Below are 13,731 nucleotides of genomic sequence, written 5' to 3' on the forward strand. Positions count from 1 at the left end.
ATTTGAAAGCAGAGACATCCAGCTGGCTGACGACAATCTGGACCATTCCTGTGCTGACAGTGAGGTTGGCGGTGCTCAACCAAGTGAGGATCCAGCAGTGCAACATCCATCAGACAACCATACTGTGAATGAGGTCCCCTGTTCCGTAGGCCCCTGCCATGCACTGATTATCTCTCCTTGCTTTCTATGCACATCTAGGAAGCAGCTGAGGGAGTCCATGAGCCAGGCACTTGACTGAAGCTCCGAGGACACCATGGAAGAGGAATCCGCAGACACCGACATTGAAGTCCCAACACAACGCTTACTCACACCCTCCACAAGTGCAGAGACACACACCTCGGTGGGACCTAGCTCTAGAGAAGCCTGGGGAATCACAATCTGGTTCTTGATTAGGCTGACTTCAAGCATGTCAATTGAGCTCAAGCTGAACACTCTCAGTTGCGGTAGAGTGATCATCTTTGACATGCTTTGCACTTAACCCAGCCGATTCCCCACCCCCCTGCCCCCCATCATGTGTTTTTGCTCAAACTTCAGTCGGTGTTGCCATGATCCCCCCTGTACTGTTGCTCTTGGCCCGAGGTTGCCTTCTCCCCCTTCTCCCTTTGCACTGTCGCCCTTGCCCCAAGGTTGCCTTCTCACCCTTTCCCCTTTGTTTGCTGGCCCTTGCCCTGGGTTTGCCTCCCCCCACTTCTCCCCAGCACTGTCCCCCAGACACCACAAGCGAGCCACTAAGAAGCCACCGCGGAGACTTGCCTATCTCCCCCCTGAATCCACGGAGCCACTGTGCTCATCACGGGCACTGCACAAAGCTGTGTGCACTCACCTCTCGAGTCCCCCAGTTCACCAGGTTCATGCCTTTTAAAGGCCGTTGTAAATCGTGGCGACGTGGGCTTTCTCTTTTACGTAGAGGGATGATTCTGGCATGTGGCCACAATAATTATATGCAAGTTTATTAAACTTAAGTTCCCGAATTTCGACGGCGGGAATCGTGGCCTGCCATTGACGGGGGAGTGGACAATCTTGTCCTGGATTCACATTGTCGGGAAGCGCGGCTAGGGCCTTCTTGCAACATTCTCCAATCTCGCCACCGAACACGCCTACCCCGAATAGGGGCAAAAAATCTGCATAATCTTCAGAATCAGAGGTTAAAAGTGCTACCAACTGAGCCACAGATGATACACATTAACTTATTACAGATTAACAGTAAGGCGAAACAAACAAAACGATGGTTCCCTATATTACTTCGATGGTGCGTTTTCAACAAATGAATAATTTATGTGCAGGAAATCCATTCATGCCGATAAAAGTGCAATGTTTTACAGATCTCTTTTACGTGGAAGGCATGCAATCAAAGTGGAGATTCTTTTGTCAAATCAAAATGAAATCCATCCAGAAAGAAATGCTGATTCTTTGCCAAAATGTTTTATAGAATGCAGTCTAGTCAGTGATTTTGTTTTTCAAGAATTCCATCGGGGCTGATGTCTCCCAGCTGAAAGAGAAGATATGAAATCCATGATACAGTCAACTTTATCATGAATTCTTTTCCTTTCCATTCCAATTTTCTCTCACCTCTCCTGAAGGTGCTGCCTCTTGCTGGGATAATAGCTTTGTAATAGCAATCAAGGGCAGGAAAAATGACTTAAGTTTGACCCTGCTTAGCACTGAATCACAGTTGTTAATTGTAGCATTCCTATTTGTTTTGATGGGGATCAGCTAACTCAGCACACAACAGAGATTAAAACGGAATTTAACTGTTATAGATTAGTTCCACCCCAGCTTTATCCAACTATCCACTAGGGAAGCCTCACCTATTACAAGTCGAAGAAAACTGCTATATTTACAGGAGTCACTCATGGAAGTTCTTGCTTTCTTGCTTACATATCTGAAATACATGAAGTTCCTATATTTTAATGTACTTTTATTAGCACATTGCTATATCTGTTGATAATGCATGTTTGTAAAACCAGTGATGAACGAGCATTGGCTAACTGGATTCTAATAAACTATTCACTGATAATTCTTCAAGTCTTTCTATTTCAAACACATACACTCAGATTTCATTTGGTGGATCTAAACAATGTTTTTAATTCTTTCATGGGATGTGTCGCTGGCTAGGCCTGCATTTTTATTGCCTATTTATTGCCTAGTTGCCCTTGAACCACTTTCTTCAACCACTGCAGTCTCCGATGTGTAAGTACATACACATTGCTGTTAGGTAGTGATTTGCAGGATTTTGACCCAGGAACAGTGAAGGAACGGTGATATAGTTCCAAGTCAGGATGATGTTTGGCTTGGAGGGGAACTTTAGATGGTGATGTTCCTATGTGTCTGCTGCCATTGTCCTAGGTGGTAGAGGTCACGGTCTTGGAAGGTGCTGTCGAAGGACCCTTGGTGATTTGCTGCAGTGCATCTTGTGGATGGTACACACTGCTGCAACTGTGCATCGATCATGGAGAGAATTGATGTTTAAGGTGGCGGATGGGATGCCAATCGAGTAGGCTGCTTTATCCTGGATGGTGATGAGTTTCTTGAGTGTTGTTGGAGCTGAGCTCATCCAGGCAAGTGAAGAGTATTCCATCACATTCCGGACTTGTGCCTTGTAGGTGGTGGACAGGCTTTGGGGAGTCAAGGGATGAATTACTGTCTGCAGAATTCCCAGCCTCTGACCTGCTCTTGTAGCCACATTATTTGTATGGCTGGTCCAGTTCAGTTTCTAGTAAATAGTAATTCCCAAAATGTTTTGAGTGGGGGCTTCAATGATGGTAATGCCATTGAATGCCATGAGGAGATGGTTGGATTCTCTTTTGTTGGAAATGGTCATTGCCTGATACTTGTGTGGTGCGAATGTTACTTGCCACTGATCACCCCAAGCCTAAATGTTGTCCAGATCTTGTTGCATATGGGCATGGACTGCTTCAGCATCTGAGGAGTTGCAAATGGTGCTGAACATTATGCAATCATCAGCGAACATTCTCACTTCTGACCTTTTGACAGAGAGAAGATCATTGAAGAAGCAGCTAAAAATGTTGGGTCTAGGACATTACCCTGCAGTAATGTCCTGGAACTGAGATAATTGACTTCCAACAACCACAACCATCTTCCTTTGTGCTAGGTATGATTCCATCCAGTGGAGAGTTTTCCCCTGATTCTCATTGACACCAGTTTTGCTAGGGCTCCTTGATGCCACACTTGGTCACATGCACTTCACCTCTTGAGTTCAGCTCTTTTGTCCATGTTTGGACCAAGACTGTAATGAGGTTAGGCACTGAGTGGCCCTGGCGGAACCCAAACTGGGTGTCAGTGAGCAGCCTATTCCTGCTTAAGTGCCACTTGATAGCAATGTTGATGACCCCTTCTATCACTTTGCTAATGATTGAGAGTAGACTGATGGGTCAGTAATTGGCTGGGTTGGATTTGTCCTGCTTTTCATGGACAGGACATACCTGGGCAATTTTCCCCAATGCTGGGTGGATGCCAGTGTTGTAGCTGTACTGGAACAGCTTGGCTAAGAGCACAGCTAGTTATGGAGGACAAGTCTTAAGTACTATTGCTGGAATGTTGTCAGGGCCCATAGCTTTTGCAGTATCCAATATCTTCAGCCATTTCTTGATATCATTTGGAGTGAATCGGTTTGGCTGAAGATGCATCTGCAATGCTGGGACCTCCGGAGGAGGCCGAGATGGATCATCCACCCGGCACTTATGGCTGAAGATTGTTGCAAATATTTCAGCCTTGTCTTTTGCACCGATGTGTTGGGCTCCCCCATCATTGAGGATGGGAATATTTGTGCAGCCTCCTCCTCCAGTTATTTGTTTTATTGTCCACCATCATCCACGACTGGATGTAGAGCTTAGATCTGATCTATTGGTTATGGGATCGCATAGCTCTGTCTATCGCATGCTGGTTTCACTGTTTGGCACACAAGTAGTCCTGTGTTGTAGCTTCACCAGATTGTTCCCTCAAATTTAGGTATGCCTGGTGCTGCTCCTGGCATGCCTACTTCATTGAACCAGGTTTGATCCCCTGGCCTGTTGGGAATGGTAGAGTGGGGGATACGCTGGGCCATGAGGTTACAGATGGTGGTTGTATACAATTCTGCTGCTGCTGATGGCCCACAGCACCTCATGAATACCCAGTTTCAAGTTGTTAGGTTTGTTCGAAATCTATCCCATTTAGCACAGTGGTATTGCCACACAACACAATGGGCTTTGAAATTTTGAAATTGGTTCATTTAATTTGAATTACTCATATTAGATAGCGATGACAGTGACCACACAGAACAGAAAATCATTCTGATAGGTGTATGTGACAAAATCATTAGCGTAAGGACCCCGCAGGCAGCAACCTATGACCAGCATACCCTCACTTTCTTTTCTTCCTATTGTTGTGTAACAAATTAATTTGTATTGAGGAGGTGTAAGTTTTTGCACTATACTTTTTGTATCTTCAATGATTTAGTTGATTAAATGTGAGCAGTTCTCTGAATCATAAGCTATTTCTGACAGTTTGTTTGCCAGGTATTCCTCTGTCAACTTCCATGCCTTGGCAGAAGGAAAATGAGACTTTGGTTTTGAGGACCATGTTGGTACCTTGTAACAACAAGCAGATAATAATTAATGTGACCTCTAAATTACCCCTAATCTAATATGAGTTTGTGCTGTTCAACTGTTTTGATTTAGTCTTTTATTTGTATACATATGAACTCAATTCTCATGTTCAACCTATAGTCATTAGATTATATTTTTGCAGGTGGTTATTCTAGTTATGAAGCACTATTTTTGTGTAAAATATCCATATGTACATTTGGGTAGTTTCTCCTCTGCCCCAGGTATTTTCTTTAATGCTACTCTGGCTCGACAGTTAGACTATTGTTCAAGAAGTCGTCTTATTTTGCCTCCTGTACATCAATAATACAACTTTTGTATTGTTGGCCTGTACAAGCTTTACTCCAATATCAAATCCGCCACCAAAAACCTAATGTTGCAGACATTTCAGCAACTGTGCTGTGCTCATTCAAAGCTCCTCCAAATTTACATTTGCAACCTTTAAACAGCGCTTTAAACCAAAATCTGTCCTTAACATTTCTTTACCTTTTGTAATATTCTTTTCAACATCATTTGTCTCTCCAGAGTTAGCTACTCAAGTAGTTTCCATAGAACCATAGAACCACAGAACACTACAGCACAGAAAACAGGCCATGCGGCTCTTCTAGTTTGTGCTGAAATATTATTCCACTAGTCCCATTGACCTGCACCTAGTCCATAACCCTCTAGATCTTTCCCATCCACGTATTTATCTAATTTATTCTTAAAACTTAAGAGTGAGCCCGCATTTACCACGTCAGATGGTAGATCGTTCCACACTCTCACCACTCTCTGAATGAAGAAGTTCCCCCTAAACCTTTCCCCTTTCACCCTAAAGCCATGTCCTCTTGTGTTTATTTCTCCTAATCTAAGTGGAAAGAGCCTACTTGCATTTACTCTCATAATTTTGTAAACTTCTATCATATCTCCCCTCATTCTTCTATGCTCCAAGGAATAAAGTCCTAACCTGTTTAATCTTTACCTGTAACTCAACTCCTTAAGACCTGGCAACATCCTAGTAAATCTTCTCTGCACTCTCTCGATCTTCCTGATATCCTTCCTGTAGTTAGGCGACCAGAACTGCACACAATACTCCAAAGTTGGCCTCACCAATGTCTTATACAACCTCACCATAACATCCCAACTCCTATACTCAATACTTTGATTTGTGAAGGCCAGTATGCCAAAAGCTTTCTTTACAACCTTGTCTACCTGTGACACCAATTTCAGGGAACTATGTATCTGAACTCCCAGATCCCTTTGTTCCTCCGCACTCCTCAGTGCCCTACCATTTACTGTGTATGTCCTACCTTGGTTTGACCTTCCGAAATGTAACACCTCACACTTTTCTGCATTAAATTCCATCTGCCATTTTCTGGCCCATTTTTCCAGTTGGTCCAGATCTCTCTGCAAGCTTTGAAAGCCTTCCTCGCTGTCCACAACGCCTCCAATCTTAGTATCATCAGCAAACTTGCTGATCCAGTTCACCACATTATCATCCAAATCATTGATATAGACAACTAGAAGAGCTGCATGGGAGGTCGGAAAATTGTGAAATAGCAGTTCCACCTATATATTGAGAGAAATTCCTCTGCACTTACCTCTCCTGTTTAATCATATGTGACTGGCAATGGGCTTCCACTTAGAGGATGCATTGATACATGTCATATCAGTTTAAAATAACAGTATAATTAATATTTATGCAACACAAATCCATAATCATATTGTGATTATCATCTCTTAGCTCAGACATATGTACTGAGTAATTAATGAAAATATTCATCAAATGGATCAGGAAACCAGTACTGTCATAAGGATTCAAAAGTTTGGTGGACAAATTAACTGCTTAGCTGGTTATTCAGACCAGGAAGGCTGCAGGATCAATCTGCGCTGATCTCAACTAAGGTCACAGTTGGGATGCTAAAATAGCACATTGTGATTTTGTTGGAAAAATCAGTCAGGATCTCATTCCTCATTGGCTCCTGCCAGAAAGAATTTATGGGATTAATTTTGACTTTGTGCAATAGTGTAGAATAGGTGAAAGTGAGTCGGCAGCCCGTTTTAAAATCTGTCCTAATTTTTATTTCCATTGAAATAGACGAAAATAAAAACAGCGGGGTTAAGCAGACTGCTGATTCACTATTATCATTTTATACTTTCACACAAAACCATAATTACTTTAAATGTGTGACATCGGGTAAAATTGGATCGCTTTGTGATTTGCTGTGAATAGTGAGTCAGCAGCCATTGAGATCGGGGCTCATTTATAAACAAAGCACATGGGTGAGGTGACAGAGCTGTACTAGTGCTCTTGGAACTCTTGTACTGAAGCAAAAGTCACAGCCTTCAGGAGAAATTTGACAATAAAATACTGGCATGAGTGAACTGAAAATTATAGGCCTATGAGTCATATATTAATCAAGCTAGTAGTTATTATTAATTACATTGTGGTTTGCAATAAGAATAAATAAGACATAAAATAAACTTACTTTATCTAATTCCTTTAATTATAATAGGAAACATTTAAAATATGTTGATTAATTTGTTGGGAAGTTACCTTTACCCCAATTAGAATTAAGACTGAATATAATTGGCACATAAGTAAAACATTATTGTCAAGGGTTTCAGAAACAAAACACTGGAGGCTGCCGGATATTTTTGGTACAAGAAAAACACCAGACCAAGCCTGAAGAGATTAATAGGGTTAATTAGCTATCACTGATTAATTCACTGAATTCACTGTTTTGCTGTCACAAAAAGCTTATTAAAAATCAGTGACATTTTGTCCCAGTGCAGACCCAGGTGAAGCATCCAACCAGTATTGATTCTGGCAGGAAAAGTCTTGTTTTCCAGTGATGGATTGTAAACAAGGCTCTACATTCATGCATATCTGCTTAGGCATGCATAAATGGAAATGGGCATGTTTTTACACGTGCGCATGTCCAGAATTTGCACACCTTCAAATGAACTAGCCTCTGGGTTTTGATTTTTACTTTCCTCACATCAGTTAGGGGAAATTGTAGCGTAGTGGTGATGTCATTGGACTTGTAATCTGGAGGCCCAGGCTAATGCTCAAGGGAGATGGGTTCAAATCCCACTATGGCAGCTAGTGGAATTTAAATTCAATTCATAAATCTGGAATATAAAGCTAGTCATAAAGAGTTCCATATCCTTGGCACCTGATTGCTTCACATGGCAGGATCTAGTTCACTAATGTCCTTTAGGGAAGGAAATCTGCCATGCTTACCTGCTCTGGCCTCCATGTGATTCCAAACCTGCAGAAATGTTGGTTACTCTTAACTGCCTTCTGAAATGGTGTGGCAAGCCACTCAGTTCAAGGTCAATTAGGGATGGGCAACAAATGCTGGCCTTGGCCAGTGACACCCGCATCCCATGAAAGAAAAAGTGTATATATTTTTTTTACAATTTAAATACAAAGTCTATATATTACATAAATTTCTCTGATCCACACAATGAAATGTATGTATTCCTTTTTATCTTTTGCATTGCATCCACACACCAGGCTGGAAATGGAAGGCTTTTTGGGTTTGATATTTAGCAAATGTGTTAAACAAGGCATCAGCAGAGATTGTCCCGCACTACCAGCAAGGAACAACTTCATGGCCAGAATTTTCTGGTCGTCGGGCGAGGGTGGCCGGGAATCGGACCACCGCCGGCGATTGGGCCGCAACCGCTGTTTCACGCTGGCTGGTCAATTAATGGCCAGCCAGCATGAATCACACACTGCAGCACTCAGAGCTGCCTCAGGGAGCTGAAGCTTTATTTTTTATTTTCAAAAAGAATTTAAAAATGTTAATAATATGTCTGCACTCATGTCACATGAGCAGGGACATGTTACACATTAGCTTGAAATTTTTTTTAAAATTACTGATCGAAACCTCATCCTGTCCGTGAATGAGGTTTCGCAAAAAATCCAAAGGCCGCTTGGCCTTTTCGCCTGCCTGGTGACTGTAGCAAAAAATTTCATTTAATTAGGCCTTTAATAGCCTTAATAGGCCTGTTAACTGTCGGCAGGCACACTGCTGACTCCCACACGCGCCTGCCGACCGAAATATCACGCAAGTGTGCAATGATGTCGGGACACTCACCCAACGTCATCGCACATCATTTTACATTCGTTCGGGTCAAATGCGCGCCCACCCAACAAGCACAATATTCTGCCCCATGTGTGGCACTTGTGGCAGACTTTGCCTTTCCAGAATTGGCTTGTTCAGCCATCAAAATAAGCAAATGATCTCATCTGACCTCACCAAAGTTCCGAGGCTGCATTCCCATTATCTCTTGCAGATGGAAGGATGCTAATCAACTACTTACAATAGATTGACATAGGCAAAGCTGGTAAGTACACAACTACTTATAACCAGTTTTACTCACAATTGGATTAATCTGAAACAGTGTTTGTTTCTACATGCTAACTGCTGTTGGTAGTGTGGTGGTTAGGGTACTGACCTAGGAACTCAGGCTGTGAGTTTAATTCCTACCATGGCACACTGTGAAATTGAATTCAGTAAAGCTAGTAATTTGTGGGCTGCACAATGAAAGTTGTAGGAAACTTGTTATCCAGCCAATGTGGCCTGCATGTAACTCCAATCCCACATTATGTGGTTGACTCGTAATGCCCTTTGCAATGGCCTAGCAAAACACAGTTGTAAAATAAGTACATACGAATTGTTAGATGGAAAAAGATTAAGATTCATTTATTTTGCCTTCTACCATCCTAGCAATCACAAGATACAACAATGATGATTTTTTTTACTAATTATAGTAATCAGTCTCCATTAATTAATCTACAACAGGCCCAGACAGGATGCGAGGAAAACCCCTAGTGGTGGAAAGCTTTGGGAACTTTATATCACCTATTCCTTTCGAGCATGCTACACTTACCATGTCTTGTCTCAAATTACTATTATAATGGATCCTGAAATATTATTTAAGAAATAAATCTCCCTAATTTGCATTGAATTAATTAGTATTATCTGCTTCTATTGAGTCCTTTGGGATCCTCTTCCATAAATGGATCACTCACTGAAATAACTTGCCTACTGTTTAGTTTTGAATTTACTACCCCACCCACTTCGAGTACATTCTGTGTCCTCTATTCCTGCTATTCCAGACATGATGAAACAAAACATCATGGTCTACATTATCTAGTACCTTGAGAATCCTAAAAGCAGCAATCATATCACCTCTCAAGCTATCAGAGCAACTAGGAATATGTAGCAAATGTGACCTTGCTCCTGAGAATAAATAGAAAAAAGGTGGAATATGCACAGTTACATGCATAAAAGGTTATAATTTGGGATATTAAGTACCCTGCTTAGTCATTGTTAATATTTGATCCTAAGAGATTTACTATTATCGGCAATATCTTTTCCTCCAACCGTCTCATAGCTGTCAAGTTCTGCACATGAATAGTATTGGTAAATAATCCTTCACCTTTCTGTTCTATTAAAGTACAATAGACTCTCACTATTGCTTCAGCCTGATGTAGTTTTCTATAGTTTTTTTATTCATTCAAAGCCAGCATTTATTGCTCATCCCTAATTGCCCTTGAGAAGGAGGTGGTGAGCTGCTTTCTTAAACCGCTGCAGTCCATGTGGTGTAGGTACACACACACCGCTGTTAGGGAAAAAGTTCCAGGATTTTGACCCAGCAACAGTGAAGGAACAGCAATATATTTCCAAGTCAGGTTGATGAGTGGCTTGGAGGGGAACTTCCAGGTGGTGGTGTCCCCATGTATCTGCTGCCCTTGTCCCTCTAGATGGTAATGGTCGTGGGTTTGGAAGGTTCTGTCTAAGGAGCCTTGGTGTGTTTCTGCAGTGCACCTTGTAGATGGTACACACAGCTGCCACTGTGCGTTGGTGGTAGAGAGAGTGAATGTTTGTGTATGGGGTGACTATCAAGCGGGCTGCTGTGTCCTGGATGGTGTCAAGCTTCTTGAGTGCTGTCGGAGTTGCACTCATCCAAGCAAGGAGAGAGTATTTAATCATACTCCTTACTTGTGCCTTGTAGATTGTGGACAAGCATTGGGGAGTCAGGAGGAAAGTTATTTGCCCACAGGATTCCTAGCCTCTGACCTGCTCTTCCAAAGTCTTCCCATTTATAACATGAGGTGGATTCAGTATATAGACTGGAACTGCACATCCCTAATTGTTCAAAGCTCATAAACATTACTATTATGGCCATAAAACTTCACCAAGATCAGCAGAGAATTTGTACTGACAAGCAACATGAACGCCAGAGGGCTGCAACCAAAATTAAATGGCAACCTTGGTTACCATTTACAATTGTCACCATCTGCACTTGCTCCCTGGGAACAAATTCACCTTTCAAGGTAGTGTTCTCTATCTATGGAAGCATGGACAAGCATCCCACTTCAGTCATACCACTGCCTCTAAAATATAGATGTGGTATGTAACCAGATGCCTTGAAGGAAATATATGTTTAAAGCCATTATTTGTATAGTTTCTCTATTAGATAGGTGGTTGTGCACAAACATAAATGTTTATATCTCAGAGGGGAGAAGGCTAAGAGGGGATCTGAGAGGTGTTCACAATAATGAACTATTTTGATAGCACAAATAAGGAGAAACTCTTTCCAGTGGCAGATGAGTCAGTAACCAAAGGACACAGATTTAATGTAATTGGCAAAAGAATCAAGTGACATGAGTAAACATTTTGAATCATGTGACATGAGTAGCCATTTTTTTATGCAGCAAGTTGCTGTGATCTGGAATGCACTGCCTGTAAGCAAGGTGGAAACAGATTCTACAGTAACATTCAGAAGGGACAAATACCCTCGTGACTATACCAGAGGGTTGATAATGGTGGCAGGCTTGGTTCCCTGTGATTCTGAATTCCTGATAGGGAGTCTCCTAACAGTTATTTGCTGCATCACAAGCACAGTTAGCAAAAATTAAATAGTCAGTCAGCCATTCTACGAAATCAGTTGTTTAATTAATGAGTCTGAAAATATTGTTAGAAATTTTGGCTGTTACCTTGAGATTTCTGGTAATCTTTTGGACAGCCAGCAATCCTCTGAAGCTGAAGACTGCTTTAGTTTCATTCCTTATGGCTGGAGATTAGGAGCCTCTGTATGCTGGCAGACTTATCAAAGAAGCTGGTGGCTGATTGTATCACATATTATGGTTATTAATTGTTCTTTAGCTGATGAGCAACATCAATATTTTGAGCTATTTGAAATACATTTTGTTCATATCTTTGCATTAAAAATTTTAACTCATCCTGCCAATGGGGACAGCATGGGGGAGCTTTAAAATGGACCGTGTGTCTTACAGCCCCCTTCCCACTGGAATCCCACGGGCCAACATTTTAACTACTCACTATAGTTAGGTGGCTGGAGTGCCTGTTGGGGGAGAGCAAGAACCTCGTGAATTAACTGAAATCAGGCTCCTATTATGTCAGTGGAACCACAACTGTATTTTAACCTGGGCCCAAACTGGGAAGTGTAATCACCCAATCTCATTTCTGGAATGAATCTTATTGTCTCAACTTGATGTGGAATGTGAGAAATACCATTCCAGGAAATGCTTTAGCTGGGCTTAATGAGTTGAACCATTATTTATATCCCCATACACTGTATTATGGATTCATCCTCATGAGATGAATTTAATTTAATATCATCAGTTTAATATAAAATAGATCAAAATCCTTTCATGGACAAATAATCAGAAATCCTAAAATGTGACACCCCCAATCTCATTAACGTGCACTTATTGATGTTGAATTCTGACTGCCATCTCTCTGCCCATTGTCTAGACTGTCCTGATGTCTTTGGATTATCTCACTTTGGTCAGCATTATTGGCCATGCACCAAATTAGCATCGCCCACAAATTTAGACACCCTTGACAATAATCTGTTCTTCAAACCATTCTGAAAAATTCTAAGTTACAGTGGTCCCTGTAGTGTTACTTTTGTTTTCTACTCTGACAACATACAGACTAATCTGTCCCATATGCACTTGCCTTTTGAATCAACCACTTATGTGGGATAGTGTCAGCCGCTGCCCTGAAAACCACATGGATAACTCATCCACCATACCTGTAATCTTCTCAAAGAACTGAAAAAGTTAATTAATCTGACATGAAAACTATGTAGATAACTCATCCACCATACCTGTAATCTTCTCAAAGAACTGAAAAAGTTAATTAATCTGACATGAAAACTATGTAGATAACTCAACCACCATAGTTGTAGTCTTCTCAAAGAAGTCAATAAGTAAGTTAATCTGACATGGCCTGCTCCTTCTGAAGCCATGTTGACTCTGTCTAATCAGACCTGTTTTTTTCAGATGCTATCTAAATCTTAAACATTTTCCATAAAACTGAAGCAAGATTCATATGTCAATAATTTCAGTATTCATCCTTGTCTCTTTTTTTAAAATTTGAGGGTCACATTTGACATTCTTTACAATGTTACCCAATTCCATTGAGCTTTGAAAAATATTAGGGAAGGGGTTTACCATCTGCTCATCCATTCCACTAGTACTTTCGATGGGAATTGTCAAAGCCTGGAGCCTAGTTAACCTTCAGCTCCCCAACATTTCCAACAATGTCTTTCAGTCTGCTCAGTCCCTCCTATTACTCTCAAACCCAGTCACCTCTCTCCACTTCTAAATGTAAAAGCAGTCACAAGGTAACAATTTAGTAACTTTGCCAGTTTAGTAAGTTTTCCTTGTCCTCTGAGACACTGGGGGGAGTTTTAAGCCCAACAAATAGACATGTTTGGGTCAGTTGGGAGGTTAAACTGTTAAAAATCTGAATCCTGATTCCAAACTGCCTCCAACCCACCCACTTCCAACTTAATTGATGGGGGATAGCAGGCAGCCAACCTGCTCCCATGTGGCAGCTAGGCAATTTAGATATTATAATGAGGCTGAATGTCTCATATTTATCCACATTTCCAATTTAACTCTGGGCAGCTGGGTTTCCAAGCCTCAGGAAACCTGGCAAATATGAGATGGTGAGGGAGAAAGTGCCTTTCCACATCTGCTGTATCCAGCATACCTGCTTTGCCAATCAACCACAACCGGACATCCCTTGACCCTTTCAATCTTCCCAAACCTCCCCAATGAGACTTCAAATCTCCCTCCCAGGTCTCCAACTTT

At 41.6% G+C, this 13,731-nt stretch overlaps 1 protein-coding gene across 9 annotated transcripts in view; it reads left to right on the forward strand.

The window, feature by feature from the left end:
* Positions 1–13,731, forward strand: part of LOC121289430 (NADH-cytochrome b5 reductase-like) — a 72,329-nt gene that overhangs the window by 26,745 nt on the left and 31,853 nt on the right. For 2 of the 9 annotated variants that reach the window (XM_041208902.1, XM_041208903.1), the window contains exon 8: positions 1,323–2,119. The exons of 5 other annotated variants lie outside the window; for them this stretch is intronic. In XM_041208902.1, coding sequence (XP_041064836.1) covers positions 1,323–1,429 — 107 coding nt within the window. In that variant the 3' untranslated portion in view covers positions 1,430–2,119. Of the gene's footprint in view, positions 1–1,322; positions 2,120–8,891; positions 8,943–13,731 lie in introns of those variants that run through there. 2 more of the 9 variants (XM_041208907.1, XM_041208905.1) reach the window with 2 other exon arrangements.

This window comes from Carcharodon carcharias, chromosome 16, assembly GCF_017639515.1.
Source record: "Carcharodon carcharias isolate sCarCar2 chromosome 16, sCarCar2.pri, whole genome shotgun sequence".
NCBI classification, from domain to species: domain Eukaryota; kingdom Metazoa; phylum Chordata; class Chondrichthyes; order Lamniformes; family Lamnidae; genus Carcharodon; species Carcharodon carcharias.